At 53.1% G+C, this 17,681-nt stretch overlaps 4 protein-coding genes across 4 annotated transcripts; all 4 read left to right on the top strand.

The window, feature by feature from the left end:
* Positions 1–7,026: 7,026 nt before the first annotated feature.
* IUM83_14143 (putative mannitol dehydrogenase) lies at positions 7,027–7,858 on the top strand (the record flags this gene model as incomplete). Its single annotated transcript, XM_067938868.1, has 2 exons — positions 7,027–7,110; positions 7,529–7,858. 2 exons carry the CDS (start codon positions 7,027–7,029, stop codon positions 7,856–7,858), a joined length of 414 nt encoding a protein of 137 aa, XP_067791125.1.
* Positions 7,859–9,686: 1,828 nt separating this feature from the next.
* IUM83_14142 (ABC transporter G family member 31) lies at positions 9,687–10,577 on the top strand (the record flags this gene model as incomplete). The annotated part of the gene is made up of 1 exon (XM_067938867.1): positions 9,687–10,577. One exon carries the CDS (start codon positions 9,687–9,689, stop codon positions 10,575–10,577), a length of 891 nt encoding a protein of 296 aa, XP_067791124.1.
* Positions 10,578–10,807: 230 nt separating this feature from the next.
* Positions 10,808–11,467, top strand: IUM83_14141 (ABC transporter G family member 31; the record flags this gene model as incomplete). The annotated part of the gene is made up of 1 exon (XM_067938866.1): positions 10,808–11,467. The coding sequence occupies one exon, from the start codon at positions 10,808–10,810 to the stop codon at positions 11,465–11,467; it is 660 nt and encodes a 219-aa protein (XP_067791127.1).
* Positions 11,468–11,594: 127 nt separating this feature from the next.
* Positions 11,595–13,719, top strand: IUM83_14140 (pleiotropic drug resistance protein ABC superfamily; the record flags this gene model as incomplete). The annotated part of the gene is made up of 2 exons (XM_067938865.1): positions 11,595–12,603; positions 12,674–13,719. 2 exons carry the CDS (start codon positions 11,595–11,597, stop codon positions 13,717–13,719), a joined length of 2,055 nt encoding a protein of 684 aa, XP_067791126.1.
* Between the last annotated feature and the right edge of the window lie 3,962 nt (positions 13,720–17,681).

Genomic DNA, 17,681 nt, shown 5'->3' with positions numbered 1-17,681 from the left:
GACGTGGCTTCCTTCGGCCTCGTCCATTATATTTTGAGTCTTGATCAGCGGGATCATTACTTCGTCGGGAAGCGTGGCCGTCGCGTTGAGGAGGTCCAGTCGGATACCGGCCGGGATCATAAAGTCGGTGCGAAGCACCACTTCTACCCCGGCGCAGTGATCCATTATCCAGACTTCAAAAACATAAACGCGCTCCCATCCAAGGGTGACTTTCACCTTCGCTCGGCGAGTCGTCATCATCTTGCCCTTGGTGATTCCTTGTACATCCATGCGACGTCCATGCCCCACTACTTCGCGGAGTTTCAGTCGCTTGGCAATTCTCCGATATGGCACTGACGTTTGCCCCAGTGTCCAGCAATATCCTCGTGCGCGAGTCGTTCACGGCTCCGTTCACGAGTGTCCGCATCCTTACGCGCTTGTCAAATTTCTGCGCCGACCACCATCTCATCCGTTCTCCAGCTAAGAGTCGCACTTCTGGAACGAGTCGTCGGCGCGAGTCTTCTTGTATTGCGCTTGTCAGCCAGTCTTCGGCGGTATCTTCCACCTCTTCGTTATCGTCTTCTTCACACCATACACCTCCACCGAGGCAATCGCCTCTCTCCTTTCCAATTCCGTCGTTTTCATGTCGTTGTCTTGTTCAGTCTTCGTCCATTCGCACTCGCCCACAAATGCAAAGATGCACTCGGCTTCAATTGCGGGCTCGACTAACTGTGGCAGCCCGATTGGGACCAACCCAGTCGTAGTTGGCGGGCTGCCTAGTTTAAATGATCCGAAAACAGGAGTTCTTGGAGCTCGGGTGTGAGGTCTTTCTTGTCCACCTTGGACTTGATGATCTTGGTGATTTCTTGGAATACTTCACATTTCCCGGCGTCGTGTATTTGTTTGCACAGCTTGCACCGACGTCGGCAGAAGTGCGCCGAGTGATAGAGGCCCCCGCAGGCTCATACTGGCGAGGTTTCTCGTCGCGGTGACCGCGGTTCTGGAACCGATTGTCCCGGCCTTGGCTGCGCCCCGCTGTGTCACCCCAGGGTTGTCGGTTGGCGGACCGGGCGTACGTGCCTTCAGCGGCAATTCGTCGTTCGTTGTCATTGGCTGCCGCAAGGTAGTGGTCGCTTCCGTCTGACGAATAGTTAGCACCCCAGTCTTCGCCGCAACGTTGTGAGTCGTCGCTGCCGTGATCACTTCCATCTTCGCTGTTGCTGTCACCATCATATCTGTGGCGTTGTTGCTGCAGCTCGCTCCGCGTGTCCCGCGTGTCCCGTCCATGAAGTTCGGCGACGATGTCGGCGACAGATGCTTCAGCTAGGCTCACCCGAGGCATGTTGCGTGAGTCGTAGCGACGGCGCTCATAACCTCGTTCGCGTCGGTCACGACGGTTGTAGGCATCTCGCGAGTCGTCGCGGCGGCGGCCATCACGTCGGCGAGTGTCTCCCGAGCGTTCGTGGCGGCGCGAGTCGTCGCGACACCTGTCATCACGTTGTCGAGAGGCATCACGAGCTCGGGAGTGAGACAGCGACGACTAGCGGGACGAATGCGCTCGTCAATCTTCAATATCGCTTGGATCATTTCCTCCAACTCATGGATATCCGCGATACACAGATGGCACAGGCGCCGTTCGAGTCCTCGGTCGCCGCAAGTATCGAGGAAGCGCTTGACGTGGTCGCGTGCTTTGCGGCCGTTGCTCTCAAACCGAATCCCGGCGTTCCTGGCATAGCCATTGAGCCGGTTTAGGTAGTCGCAAACATGTTCCTTGTCTTCGCGCTTGGCTGAGTAGTAGCGAGTCTCCGCTGACTGGCTGAACTGGGAGCAATAGTACTTGATGAAAGCTTCGCTTAAGAGGCTCCACGTTCGCTTGGTCTTCTTGGGCAGTTGTCGGTACCAATGTAGAGCGCCGTCCCGAAGACTCAGCTCGAAAGGCATCTACCATTCATTGGGCGATGCTCGTGTTCCTTTCATCTCGTAGACAAAGGCGCGAAGCCATTGCATCGAGTTCTCGCTCTTGTTCCTGGTGCCCGAGAACGCCTCGATCTGCCCCAGTGGGCGATGCGTTGCCACCTCGATCCTCGGAGTCGCGTTAAGCAACTCGGATTCGGTCACCTCACGGATTTGGCGCAGGTATTCGCCCATCTGCGCTCCTCCATCGCCGGTAAAGTCCGCTTATTCGTCCGACGAGTCGTCGGTGGGCCCGCTGCGGCGGATCGTGCTCCGTCCTGAGCTGTTTTTCGTGCCTCTGGCCGATTTTGAGTCATCGGTGGTGCGTCCAGCGCGGTCTGAGTAACCCGTAGGTGGTGGAGTCACCATGTGGGAGTCTTGAAAGTACGGGGATCGCTCCCCTGACGCGCTAAACACCCCTCCGGTGGGTTTTCGGCTGGGGTTTTCGCGGATTGCCCTCTTCGGAGTCGTCGGCAGCGGTACGCTAGCCGGGTCGACCACTTCTCGAGCCGCACGAGTCTTCTGCGAGTCGTCCAGAGTGAACGAGTTCACGCCGAAGGCTGTGCGGAGTCGCTTCTTCCATTTCCAGAGCTCTGCGCCCGCTTCGGCCGGCACCCAGCACTCCAGAGTCGACGGCGAAGGGTGCTCCAGAGGCCAAAGCCCCAATGCTTTCAGGAACCGCTCCGTGTCTTTCGCCACTTGTTCAATGGTCACGAAGCTCACGGGGCGAGCCAACTCGTGGTACAAGTCGGCCCAAACAGCTTGGCGAGTCATCGTCGGCTCGAATAACTCGCCCCAGTCGCTCTTCTTCATCTCTTCGTAAAGTCGACCGAGAACTTTGTTGGCTGCCGGCGTGTCACCGTTGAGTGGCGGCCGGTTACCGGAGGTTTGCTCGGTCACTTGAGTCGTCAGGACCGGTGACCTCGAGTCGTCGGCGGCGTCTTCAAAGTCTTCCAAGTCGTCATACGCTGGCCCTGGGCCATCCACATCATCCAGTTCATCCGCGAGGTTGCGCGTCACGGAACGCGTGTCATCGTCAAGCCCAACCGCGAGGTTTCGCGACAACGAACGCGTGCCCGCGCTGCGTCCAGCAGACAGCACTGCATCTTTCTTAGTCTCGGGTGTCACCACCGCTGGCGCAGGCGCCTTCTCCTCCAGGTAATCGTCGTAGTCTTCATCCATTTCTTCGTCCTTGGCGTCGGATCCAGTCATCGAGTCGTCGAAGCTGACGGTCCGCTCAGCAATCGGGTTGATGTGCGGCGTGATCAGGGCCGCAGTCGAGTCGTCGCCACGCGTTCCACCAGTCTTCATCGGAGTTGCTGGTACCGCTGAACGTGATCCTTTCGCCATTTTCTTCTTTCTTCGTCTTTTTTCTTCTTTTTCTTGTTCTTGTTCTTCTTCTTCTTGGTTGCTCGTAAAGTCGATCGACCTGCAGTAGCACGAAACACAGAAGGTCACACCAATCCCGGGTCGCGGCACCAGTTGTCGTGTAGGAACACGCGCTAAATTATATATGGCACACTTTCCCCACCAACAACACCCACCGAGTCACCGAAGACTCAATGGGCTTGTTAGGGTTAGAACCTGAAGGCCCAGGAACTTTCCCTTGCACCGGGTTGATGTTTCCCCTGTGTACCGAGCTTCCGCTAGTCGACTGACGGAAGACTCAGCGTCACTAGCCACGAGCAAAGGCTAGCACGCTTTCACACACAAAATATACGTCGCAGGCCCTCAGAAGGAAGGGTCCCGGCCTTTTACGGCGTGATACGAGGGTGCCGGAGCTATACTCCGGTGGGAAGAAATAAATGGAGTGCGCTCTCGCTCCTCCAGTTCCTGGCGACACTCGTCGCTACCAATACACCGGCCACTAACTCTTGGCCCTGCCAGGGATGAACACACGCTACACTAGTAGATGTGCCCACCGACAGTCATAATCCTACCTACCAGGTTTACCTTGAGCTGCAGGTCGTTCACTGCAGGCACCGGTGTCGCCCTTGCGTGGTTGGGAGGAAAAGCTGTTCTGTTATTGTTGCCCGAAGGCTTATCTTGTCTTCTCTTAAGTTTCCTATCGATCAATACAAATATCAAGTATAAACGCGTCCGTTTTTGGACCGCCAGTTGTAACTCACGACTCTTCGGCGCTTTCTCTGCGACGTGGCGGCGTTACCGACGACTCAAACGGCCGCTGAAACGCCACCGACGACTCGGGACAGGCGCCGATGACTCATAAGTTCGGATCTTGCCAGTAGGTTCGCAGCGTACTTAGCGAGCTGCAACCGCCCGCTCTTGACTTGGGACCGTCGACGAGTCATCGTCACCGGCCTATTTAGGCCAATCAGCGATCAGGGAGTTTAGTCCAATGACTGGCGATGGGTTGTGACTTGCCAGTTAACGCCGGCGCCTCGAGTCTTCTTCGTCCCTCGTCCCGCCTTTGGGTTTTGGCTTCGGCTTCATTTCCCGATACCACACACGCCTACGCCGCCTTCGGCAAGAACGAGGAGATCAAGCCCTGGGAGTACCAGTCGCGCCCGATAGGCCCCAAGGACGTGGAGACCAAGATCTCGCACAGCGGTATCTGCAGCTCGGACCTGCACACCCTTGACAGCGGCTGAGGTCCGTCTACCTACCCGTGTGTTGTTGCCCACGAGATCGTTGGCGAGGTCACTCTCGCCGGTGACAAGGTCAAATGCATCGATAGACTTTTTTGGGGGTCGTATTTGGGTCGGGTCGGGATTTATGGTCGGTAGTTCAATTGTGTAGTTTGGGTCGGGCCGGGACTTTAGGTCGGGGCGAATATAGCAACCAGCACAATGTACGCGATGCAAGCTCCTTCGCATGCAACAAACCCAATAACATGTAGATCGTTGTCCAGCTGTGCTGAGAGCTCCACTTACCGGACCTGCATCGTCCGTTACGACTATTCCTATCGAGCTGCACAAGGAAATTGACTTCACGAGTGACATCACTGTGTGATCCACCTGTCTAGCCGTGGATCGGTGCTGAGTAAGCTACATCAAGTACCTGATACCCATGACTCATCAAAGTGTGGGCGATTCTGCACCGAGTTCTTCACACCATGCTGCATCATCTTCTCGGAGTTCGAGGAAACCAAAGGGCCGTGGGAAGGGTAAAACGTGTATGCAGTATAAAGGCTTTCGATACACAAAGGGTTCGTCCTCAATGAAGAAAATTACGTTGCGGTGCAGTGTTTACCGCAGAACCGCATGCAAGACTCAATTGGACGTGTATCCTGCTGGTGGAAAAGTTGTCATCAATGAGCATACATGCGCTCCCGCACAGTATGGGAACAGCGAGACTTTGGATGTGACACGAAAGATGAAAGAAACGGTGGATACGTTGAGCATACAAGATCTCGCCAAAGCTGTGCACGACATTTGGAAAGCGGTTAGTGAAAGGTACTACCCAAATGATGAAATCTCTCGCACAGGCTTGTCAGAAGAGCAGGTAACCAGCTGAGTATATCGTACTCGCCGAAAGCATTATGGCTCACATCTTCTAGGCATGGTAGAAGTTCCACCGCTATCAATGGTTGAAGGGAAGAAGCTAAGTAATTTCACGTTTCTCGCCCCCGTCCAGACCCCACAGATAAGCCCCAAAGAATCCTTGGGTGGGCCCATCCTGAGCTTCGTCAACTCTTGCTGTATCACAATGTTACCATTTTCGTAGATGGCACCTTCTGCTGCGTACCAAGAGGGTTCAAGCAATGCGTCATCGTAATGGTCCACGACCGAGCCTCAGAACTCTACGTACCCGTATATTTTTTTTGTGCACTGGCAAGACGGAAGATATGTACTTTGACATACTTGAACTCGTTTACCGAGATACTGGCGAAAAGTTGTCTCCAAGTGAAATCATCTGCGACTTCGAGAAACAATTGATTAAAGCTTGCCAGAAGCAGTTCGAAAATGCATTGATAATCGGGTGCCTTTTCCATTGGAAGCAGGCAATTCGTCGTCGAATGAAGCAGATCCTTCACATACCAGAAGAAGAGATTGAGATAGCTATGACCCGGGGTGTCCTTGATATGCTTACAATCGTCGACCCGGAGTTGGTTCCTGCCAAAGGCATAAAGTGGGTAAAGAAACAGATTCGAGCGCGTTGTTCCGCAAAGGGAATTGAATACTCTCACATCAAGTGGCGTGCATTTTGGGGCTACTTCAGAGGTACATGGCTAGAACTCTACGACATTGAGGAATGGAATGTGCACGGTTTCGAGCGCGACCTTGTGGCACGAACAAATAACCCGCTAGAGCGATTTCACCGTGGACTAAACAGTGCCTTCAGTCCACACCCCAACATAGTCACCTTTGTAGCCACCATCCGACGCATTTCACAGGACTACGTCGCAAAGCTCTCCAATGTTGCTGCTGGTCGCCGAAAGAAAGGTGCCGCAAAGAACTCAAAGAAACGTAAGAGTAAGAAGAAGGGCAAGAAGAAGTGTAAAGGCAGCAACGACCAAGCGTCATCAGTACCTGTGGATGAGTCAGGACTTCCACTGCCGATCGATCTACTCCATGTTGAAGGCCTCTCAGAATCTGAAAGTGAAGATGAGGCTGCCGTGGCTGAAGAAGCCGACGAAAGCAGCAGCAGTGACAGTAGCAGCAACGGTAGCAGCAACGGTAGCAGCAGTAGCGATAGCAGTAGTGAAAGCGATGGAGGCAGCGACCGCGGTACGGATAACAGCGGTGACGTAGGTGAAGATGACGTGCCCGACTTTTCCTTCGACTACGAGGGCGAGGGGCGCTACGAAGGAAACCACTATACTACACTAATTGGAACAGTGTAAGTGCATAAGTGCACTGCTTGCTAGAGCACTCTATTGAGCTGCCGCCAGCGTTTGCATGTTCAGCAGGAATAGATTTAGCTGAAAAGCTTGTTCGGTCGGGGTCGGTGGTTTAGGTCGGGAAAAACACCCGACCATAAATCCCGACCCGACCCAAATACGACCCCCAAAATAATCTACGAATGCATCAAGGTCGGCGACCACGTGGACGTCGGCGGTCAAGCCTGGGCTGTCTGAATGGTGGACAAGGGTGCCAAGTTCATGGGCAGCAACATCAGGACATCAAGGACATGTTGGGGCTGGCGTCCAAGAAGAACGTGCGTGCGGTGATCCAGAAGCTGCCGATGGCCAAGGTGAACGAGGGCATCAAAATGGTGCGCGACGGCTCGGTTCGCTATCGCGTGGTGCTCGAGAACTAAGCGCTAGGAATGGGGTACAAGTAGCTTTTCGCTTACATGCACAAGTGATGGTTAGGAGTGGTTGTCAGCTTCAACATTCCATAATACAGGACCAGCCTCTATTTCGAGCGACAAATTGACGGAGGGTGTCAGAAACGAAATATCCAGGAAGGTCCCCACTGATGTTGGGGGGCGGCGCGTTGGCGTCACCGGCGCGGCCCATAGCCCAGTTTAAGCCTCTGCACTCCACTTTTTCCGCTGCAGTTCGAGGTGTCCACTCCACTTTGGCGCCTCAAATCAACCTTCAGTCTCTTCACGTCTCCAGTCGATTCTTCTCGCAGCTACCGAAATGCAAACCCCACGTGATGACCCAGAAGGACGTTACGACGGCCAGAGACTACAAGACGACGCGGACCTGGCCCGAATGGTCTTCAAGAACATCCAAGAGGACGGCGGCGTGGCGCTCACCAATTTCTCAGCAACCACCGTCCCCTCCGCTCTGCTAAAGGAGGGATCAGTGAGGGGGAGTGTGGAGGTTCTCGAGTACGCTCGAGAGAGGAAGGTGCATGTGGACCCCGTCCTCTACGCGAAGGCCTTAAATGACACCCCCTATGCAAAGCAATACGCTGACGTGCTGCTTGTGTGGGACGCTATGAGCGCTAATAGTGAGTTTGACGCCGTCCATGGCAATTCACATCTGCGCTGGTGGCGGCTGTCCACTTGAAGCAGGAAAAGCGAGTGTTTGAGATCCTCGAGTACATGAAGGATAGATAACCAAGTCAAAGGCGATGAAGTGTACGAACGTGTTGTTGGAGCCGCGTGCCGAACCAAACAACACGAACTTGTGTGTGGGCTACTGAACTACATGCATGTACGCGGCGTCGAATGTTCTACCGAGTACCGACATAGTATCCGAATGGCGTTCACGTCAGGCGAGTATGATTTCGTTTCCAGCTTTTGCATCTGATGAAATAGCATGGGGTCCACCGACGGTGGAGTATAAATAAAAGCCAGATGCTGTCATCACACAAGGTTCATTTGCACGATCGACTTTTGAGCGTGTTCGAAGCTATGCGAAACGCGGGGTGTAGCTGCGGTGGAGTCAGCCGTCCGAGTGAAGAATCAGGAGCGGGTGCTATCAATTCTGAATGATACGAAACAGAACTTAGACCTGTCTAAGACGCGAACTGCAGTTTTTCCAGTCGTCGTAACGACAGCAATTTGGACAAACCAGCATCAGTTGGTATTCGACATGTTTGATTTCATGGATCAAACCGGCGTGGATGCGTCTGCCGCATACGATTCTGCCATCAGAACCGCGTTCAAGTCGAAGCAGTATGATTTTGTCTTCGACATATTGCAGAAAATCCAGGAGAATGGAGTGGACACGAATATGCGGTACAAACGCACAGTAATCTCATTCGCCAAACTTGAATGCTATGATCACGTTTTGCGTCCATACGAGGCTATGCGCGAACTCGGCTATGAGCAGGAAGAAGCCGTGTGTATACAGGTACATGTAGGAATGTTTGTGTGTGGTAGTGTACCGTCAACGGTAGTGTACCATCAACGGTGTTTACACGGTGTGCCGTGTCGCCATGTTCGTGTGAGATCGTTCGTGACGATTTGCATGCCGCGACAAGCCTTGAGGCCCTGGTCGAAGTAAATTGTGTCGAGAATTGCTCAAGGAATTGGGTACGGCCGGAACGATTTTGTAGCCCAAGTAGATGGACTCCGGAGTTGGTTCCCAAACACCAACGAGTTCTAGGCGTGTAATAGCGGTTCACACACTGCGAGCTGGTGAGAGGTTCGTAGTGGTCCTGCAAGCCACATACAAGTGAGCTCCATCACACAGGGACCAATGTTGACCTTGTCTACCTCCGTGTGCAGTTCTCCAGCAAGAGGCAGCGTGAGTTTGCCTCGGTAGTGATGTGGGTAGAATTAGCATATTACCACACCAAAAAAAACTCGCTCCCAACTCAGAACGCCGTACAGAACAATATAAAACCCGAAATCTGTTTTGAGCAACGTACGCATTTTTAGCCAATGAGAAGGCGAATTGATTTGGTACGAGCTGCGGAATTTTTACTTAGACCAAGACGGATTGCAACACAGGCTTGCGTGAGAGCGAGCGATCCTCCTCTGTACATGTATCGCCTGAGGGTTTCGTGATCCTCTCGACTCATCGACCTTTCTTGATGATGCGATGGAGCCGTGCCATCAACACACTGCGAACCAGCTGTCGGAGAATGCGATTAATCCTTGTTGATGGTACGGTCTTCCGGTGACCGTACCGTGCACACGGTACGGTCACCGGAAGACCGTACCATCAAGGGAGCCTCTGGCATACCAAGCCGAGCCGTCGTTGCTTGATGGTATTTCTCGCGCGCAGGCCTCTGCTGCCCGACGCAGGATGTGCTTCATCCGACCTCATTTCCAAACTTGCAGCCCACCCACCGACACCAAGCACCAGTTCAACGAACTCAAGAATGGGCGACCCAAACGATCCCCCTACCACCAATAGACTTGGTTACGAGTCCGGCGTAACTCTCATGGCCAAAGGTCCTGAAGCATTGCACGACTTGATCGCGTCGAAGATGGAGGCAGCCACGGGTCGAAGTCTACCGGAAGTGAATGTCCACTTCGACAATCTGTCGGTCACGGCCAACATCACCGTCGCGGACAAGAATGAAACGAAGAACGAGCTTCCGACGATGTTCAACGAGACCGTCAAGATGTTTTCCGTGTCGAGAAAGCACACCGTGCGCAAGGAGATTCTGAAGAATGTCACCGGCGCCTTCGCGCCAGGGAAGATCACGCTGTTGCTGGGACAGCCAGGCTCGGGCAAGTCGTCACTCATGAAAATCCTCAGCGGTCGGTTCCCCATGAAGAAGAACATCTCAATGGAGGGCGACGTCTCTTTCAACGGGGTCTCGCGTGAAGCACTTCTCAACCGTCTGCCTCAGATCGTGTCGTACGTGAACCAGCGCGACAAGCATTATCCTCTGCTGACTGTGAACGAGACATTGGAGTTCGCGCACACAGTCGGAGGCGCCGATTTCTTGCGTGGCGCGGAGGAGAAGCTCAAGAACGACCCCCAACATGCGGATCTGGAAGCTGTTGAAGCTCTGCGAGCGATTTCGTCCAACTACCCTGGCGTTGTCGTCGAGCAGTTCGGGCTTCACAACTGCCAGGACACGATCGTGGGCGACGCGATGACGCGCGGCGTCTCTGGGGGTGAACGCAAGCGAGTGACAACCGCGGAAATGGAGTTTGGCATGAAGAGCGTGATGTTGATGGACGAGATCAGCACGGGTCTCGACAGCGCCGCGACGTTCGACATCATCAACACCCAGCGTAGCGTCGCGAGGAAGCTTCACAAGACCGTAGTCATCGCGCTGCTTCAGCCGTCGCCGGAGGTCTTCGCTCTTTCGACGACGTGATGATCCTGAACGAAGGAGAGGTGATATATCACGGCTCCTGCAGTCTCGTGCAGCAATACTTTGAGGAGCTGGGATTCTCCTGTCCTCCCGAACGTGACCTCGCGGACTTTTTGCTAGATCTGGGAACATCGCAGCAGTATCGTTACGAGACGGACACTTACCAGAAAAATCATCCGAGACTCGCCTGTGATTTCGCCGAGCACTTTCGACAGTCACGAATTCATCTAGAAATGGTAGACCAAGTGACATCACCTACCGATCCGAACGCTCTGAAAATCGCGGAGGAGCGACTGGATAAAGTGCCCGTGTTTCAGCAATCGTTCATGAAGAGCATGCAGACGCTGCTCAGACGCCAAGTGATGGTGTTGTACCGGAACAAACCCTTCATCATAGGACGAGTCCTGATGATCTTGATCATGGGGCTGCTGTACTCGACGGTTTTCTACGACTTTAAGCCGACCGATGCCTCAGTTGTCATGGGCGTTCTCTTCGCCTCCATTCTCTTCCTCTCCATGGGTCAGTCGTCACAGGTGCCTACGTACATCGCTGAGCGAGACATTTTCTACAAGCAGCGCGGCGCAAACTTCTTCAGCACCAAGGCGTACGTATTAGCCACGTCAACCAGCCAGATCCCGCTGATCTTGGCCGAGTCGATCGTCTTCGGAGTGCTGGTGTACTGGATTTGTGGGTTTGAGGCAGACGCCGTGCGATTCATCATCTTCGAGATCGTCCTCCTCTTTACGAATCTGGCTATGGGGATGTGGTTCTCGTTCCTGGCTGCGATCAGCCCCAATGCCAACGTTGCGGCACCGTTGGGCATTGTGTCACTCTTGGTCTTCATCATTTTGCGGGCTTCATCGTCACGAAAGACAACATCCCGGATTTTCTGATCTGGGGCACTGGATTAGTCCGATGAGTTGGAGTCTTCGAGCGTTGGCCATTAATCAGTACCGAGCGAGCACTTTCAATGTCTGCGTGTACGATGCTGTTGACTATTGTGCGACTTACGGGGTCACAATGGGCGAGTACAATCTGCAGCTGTTCGCCATGAAGACAGACAAGGTGTGGGTTTTGTACGGCATTCTATACACGGCCGCAATCTACTTCGTTTTCATGTTCCTCTCGTATTTGGGGCTGGAATACATCCGCTACGAAGCCCCCGAGAACGTCGATTTGTCAGCAGAAGCAGAGGAAAACGACTCGTACGCGCTGGCGGAAACACCCAAGCATGGTCGGCCCGGGGATGATTGTTCAGTGACGATTGATAGCCGCGAAAAGCACGTTGTCGAACCCGTGACAGTGGCTTTCCAGGACTTGCGGTACTCTGTTCCGGACCCACACAACCCGAAGGAATCCCTGGATCTCCTCAAAGGTATCAGCGGCTTCGCGCTTCCAGGCTCAATCACGGCTCTCATGGGCTCCTCAGGTGCCGGCAAAACAACGTTGATGGATGTGATCGCGGGTCGAAAAACTGGAGGCAAGATCACGGGCAAGATCCTCTTGAACGGCTACGAGGCCAGCGACTTGGCCATTCGCCGCTCCACTGGTTATTGCGAGCAGATGGATGTGCACACGGAGGCTGCTACCTTCCGGGAGGCGCTCACCTTCAGCGCCTTCTTGCGTATGGATAGTTCCGTATCCGACGCCAAGAAGTACGACTCGGTCAACGAGTGCATTGAGCTTCTGGGTCTGGAAGATATCGCGGACAGAATCATCCGCGGCAGTTCGATGGAGCAAATGAAGCGGCTGACAATCGGCGTGGAGCTTGCGGCACAGCCCAGTGTCATTTTCTTGGACGAGCCTACAAGTGGTTTGGATGCCCGATCGGCGAAGTTGATCATGACCGGGGTTCGCAAGGTGGCGGACTCAGGCCGCACGATCGTGTGCACGATTCATCAGCCGTCCTCAGACGTGTTCGCCTTTTTTGACAGCTTGCTGCTGCTCAAGCGCGGCGGCGAGACGGTTTTCTTCGGCGACTTGGGCGACGACTGCCGCAACTTGATCGACTACTTCGAGGGGATCCCCGGTGTTGTGCCACTACCTGCAGGCTACAACCCAGCCACTTGGATGTTGGAGTGCATTGGCGCGGGCGTGAGCAATGGATCGATTACCACGGATTTTGTCAAAGTCTTCAATGAGAGCCCACAAGCAACTGCTAGTAGCAAGTATGGCGAAGGAAGGCATCTCCACCCCATCACCAGACCTACCGGAAATGGTCTTCGGCAAGAAGCGTGCCGCCAACTCGGTCACTCAAATGAAGTTTGTCGTCACGCGCTTCATTCGATCCTACTGGCGTACTCCGTCATACAACTTGACGCGGATGCTTGTCTCGCTGTTCCTCGGAATCGTCTTCGGCTTGGTGTTCGTCGACGCGACATACACGACCTACTCGGGCTTGAATTCAGGAGTGGGGCTGATCTACATGGCTGCGCTCTTCAACGCGTTCGTGTCGTTCGAAAGCGTCCTTCCTGTCGTCTTCGCTGACCGCGCCTCATTCTACCGCGAGCGCGCGTCCCAAACGTACAATGCCTTCTGGTACTTCGTGGGCGCGACTATCGTGGAGATTCCGTACTCATTTGCCAGCGGTTTGTTCTTTACCGTCGTGTTCTACCCGCTCGTGGGCTTCAAGGGCTTCGACACGGCTGTCGTGTACTGGTTGGCATACTCCATGATGACGCTGATGCAAGTTTATCAGGGTCAAATGTTGGCATTCGTTTTCCCAACGGAGGAAGTGGCAATCGTCGCTGGATACTTGGTCAACGCCATCTTCATGATGTTCATGGGGTTCACTCCGCCGGCGAACGCGATCCCGTCAGGCTACAAGTGGTTGTACAAGATCTCGCCCCTCAAGTACCCACTCTCCACCATGGTGGCTCTGGTATTCGCCGACTGTGACCAGCTTCCCCAGTGGGATGACGCCGCCGGGGCCTACGTCAACGTGGGCTCGCAGCTTGGTTGCCAGCCGATGGCGAATGCACCCGTAACGGTGGGTCATACTACACTGAAAGAGTACACGGAAGATCATTTTGGTATGAAGCACGACAGAATCGCCCGCAACTTCGGTGTTCTTGTCGGGATCACGGCTCTGTATCTCTTCCTGGGGTTGCTGGCAATTCGCTTCATCAACCACCAGAAGCGATAAACTCGAATGAGTAGCATACGCTTCTCCATGTTAAATTAGCAACACAAATATGCTTATCTCCATGACAGCGAAACCCATTTGTGCGAGTATAAATGCAAACCCTCACAGCCATCGTTTTTCTTCTAAGCGGACATCTTGTTAAACTTCTACGGTGTAAGCCTATGTTGAACGATGCAAACACACAGCACCTGGAGGGCTTGGTCTCTGCAGTCGTTAGGTAGTTAGACTAGCGCTAACCGCTTGAGTGACCACATAAAAAAAAGATGCAAACACAGTCAACTTGTCGGGGTGTCCGCAGCACCTGAATGCAAACAGCTCGAAGCTCAAGCAGCTGTGGTGGACTTCTTTATGTTATCCAAGATGCTGTCGACCAGAGGTTGATTGTTTGAAGCGTAAGCTTGCTCCAACGCACGGGAGTTTAAACGCGTAGACGCGGAAGCTTTGCCACTCTAGTCATTGCAGATTGAAATGACATCATCGTGTCTTTCCAACTTAATAGCGGCCCGCAAAGCAGTCTGGACAAGCAACTCATTCGATTCGTAACCGCATTCGCGCATAGCCTTGAAGGCACGCAGAAGCTGGTCAGAGCGTTGAATGACATCACTACGCGATGGTACCCCCCCCCCCCCCTGCACTCACTTCAATCTCCTTCATCTTCTGTAAAATATCAAAAACCAAATCGTACTGCTTCGACTTGAAAGCGGTTCTGGTAGCAGATACGTATACGGGTGCAAGTGTCTTCACACCAGCTCGATTCATGAAATCAATCATGTCCAACACTAACCGATGCTGGTTTGTCCAAACTGCTGCTCTTATATTATAGCACGGGGAAAGGCTTTAGTTTTCGTCTTCGACAAGTCCACGTTCTGCTTCATGTCATCCAGGATTGACAGCACCAGTTACGGTTCTTCACTCGGACAGCTGACTCCATAATAGCTCCGCACGTGCATATACACCCCACTTTCCGCATAGCCATAAACGTGCTTAGAACTTGATCATGCAAATCAGCCTTGTGCAAAGAGATGATTTGATACTTGTACTCTTCAATCGGGTCGATTCCGTGCTTTTTCATCAGACGCAAAAGTTCCAGACCGAAATCATACTCGCCCGCCCAGCTTGAACACGGGTCGACGAGTATTTTGGTATCCGGCAGTGGAATCCACACCGCTCGCTTGCATGTAGTCGAGAATCTCAAGCACAAGCTTGTGCTGCTTCATTTGGCACGCGGCTCCTAGGATAATTTCGTACATGTCGTCTTTCACCGTGTGGGTTTTCACTTCATTGAAGATCTCAAACACCCGCTTCTCCTTTTTCAAGTGGACAGCCGACAGCGTAGCTGTGTACTGCCATGGCCGGCGTCTATAGCCGTTAGTCGGCATACCGTCTCACACACGCAGCAGGAGAGGGTACTCCCTCTCGCGTGAGGCGACACCAAAGACCGCCCTGTAGATCTTGAGGTGCAAGTTCACCTCCTTGTCCTGTGCATACTTGAGCATCTCGACGCTCCTGCCCAACGATCCCTTGTTCACCAGAGTGAAGGCAATGGTTGAACCTGACCGCGTTATGAGCATCAACGCTGCCGGGTTAATTCTTCAAGTACTCCGACAGAATCTCAGGCACTGTTTCCGTGTCATCTGATCGAGTTTTAGCTAGGGAGGAATTCTTCGCGGCAATGGTGGCCATCTTTCCAGCAGTTGAAGGCTTCCTCGCAGCAGTGGGGAATTCTTTATATGATTCAAGATGCTGACAACCAAGGCTTGCTTGTTCGCTGCGCGAGCTTGCGCCAATGCAAACGAGTACAAACGTGTGGAGGTACTCAACTTGCCACCCGATTCATCGCAGGTTCCAAGCACATCACCATATCTGTCCACTTTAATAGCTGCTATTATTGCAGCCGTACACACGGCTTCTTCCTGCTCATAGCCGAGTTCGCGCATAGCCTCGTATGGACGCAAAACGTGATCATAGCATTCAACTTTGGCGAATGAGATTACTGTGCGTTTGTACCGCACCTTCTCGTCCACTCCATTCTCTTGCATTTTCTGCAAGATGTCGAAGACAAAATCATACTGCTTCGACTCGAACGCGGTTTTGATGGCAGAAACGTATGCGGCAGATGCATTCACGCCGGCTTGATCCATGAAATCAAACATGTCAATACCAACTGATGCTGGTTAGAACAGACTGCTGCTCTTACAGCACGAAGATAGACTTCAGGTTGCGTCTTCGACAGGTCCACGTTTTGCTCCATGTCATCTAGGATCGACATTACCACTTCACGGTTCTTCACTTGCACGGCTGAAGTCACAACAGATCCATACATGTCTACATCGCAGACACACCCCACTTTCCGCATAGTGTCAGGCCCACCTCTGGCCTGCTGAGCAAGCAAGCCAGAGCGATGCGGCGCAAAGACTCTGGCTTGCTTGCTCGCGGCCAGAGGCTTGAAGTTCCTGTGGCAGCTACCCGAGAGGGTCAGCCGTCACAGTGAACATGCATTTTGTAGGAAAAACATGAAAAAGAAACATGGAACATGCATTTAGTAGAAAAGAAATGAAAAGAAAACAAAAAGACGCAGGGTAGCACATAGTCAAGGAAAACCCCAGAAATACGCAAAGAGAGCCCTGTGCTCGCGTAGGAGCACAGCGAGGCATGCATGTTAGGCTAGCAGTAGCAATTCAGTATTAAATAAACCGTCTACCCCGCACATCGACCACAACTACCGCGCTTCTCGACAGGACCAACACTCGCACCCACTTCAACGACAAACACTCTTCGGGCCCAACGTGACATCTGGTAGCACTTGCGGGGAAGGCTCGCTGCTGCACGGCACTCAAGGGGAGGCTTTTTCACCTTGAGGTGTAAGTGTCACGTCAGCGTGACCAACCCAGCTGTTGGGGAGACATTGGTACATTAATAGGGCAATCTACTATTGTACGCTGACGTGGGATATAACTGGAGGGCAGCCGTGGTGCAAATTTGTTTTGCATCTGGCCCCGGTGACAGCCCATTTGCCCAAGTAGCTACTGTTCTCAAAAGACTGCACCGCATATAAATCGAGCACTATAAGTCTCGAAGCCGGTTAGTCAGTTTTTGTTCTTGGTAGCCCGGCACAGCAAAATTTTGGCGAAGCGAAGACCAGGACGACAACCGTCACCGCTCGACCTCTCACGCGTCATCGACCTCTCACGTGTCATCGACCTCTTCAAAGGCATCGAAGAAGTCCAAGACCTCCCACAGCGCATAACTCGGCCAATTTTAGGAAGTAGCGTAGGTTATTTTCTTTAACAGGTTTTCTCTTTTACTTTCTTTTAGTCAGTGCCCCTAAAAGTAGATTGCTCCCACCGGTATCAAGTTTCAAGGGTGAACACACAAAGTACGAAGTTTTCGCGTGTTCAAGATGGCGGATCCGGCCCAACTAATGCATAGTATGTTGGTGGCCATGGAGAAGCAGACAGAATTGATCGACGAGCTGCGCAAGTCAAGGCAGCTGTCGCAACTAAAGCTGGATGGGATAAAATGCCCAGCTACGGGGGGACGCTCAAGGAATCGTTCCAACTATACCGGGAGCAGGTGGAGCAGTACGTTTTAGCTAAGGGCATAGACTGTAAGGATAGTAAGTTGAGTGGACGCATTTTGGCTGTGTTAGCGGGATCGCTGAAGTATGGAGCCGCGCAGTGGCACATCGTCAAGAAGGACGATGTGAAGAGTGTGGAATACTTCTTTTTTGAAGCTGGAGGAAGAGTTCGTGCCTCCGGATCTGCAAGAACGTCTTCGGGACCAGATGAATGACTTGAAGGAGCGTCAGTGTCGAGACTTGCCCGATTATATCAGCAAGTTCAGGCACTTGATTACTCAAGTCAAGGAGATGAGCGAACTGGACAAGATCATGTATTTCTTGCGTGGTCTGCCGTCAAGTATTCGGGAGGAAGTCCAGTATCGCAGGAGTGCAACGTTGACCG

This window comes from Phytophthora cinnamomi (genome assembly GCF_018691715.1).
Source record: "Phytophthora cinnamomi strain GKB4 chromosome Unknown Contig42, whole genome shotgun sequence".
Lineage (NCBI taxonomy): Eukaryota > Oomycota > Peronosporomycetes > Peronosporales > Peronosporaceae > Phytophthora > Phytophthora cinnamomi.
The sequence above is the reverse complement of the archived record's forward strand: the minus strand, read 5'-3'. Positions and strand labels throughout refer to the sequence as shown.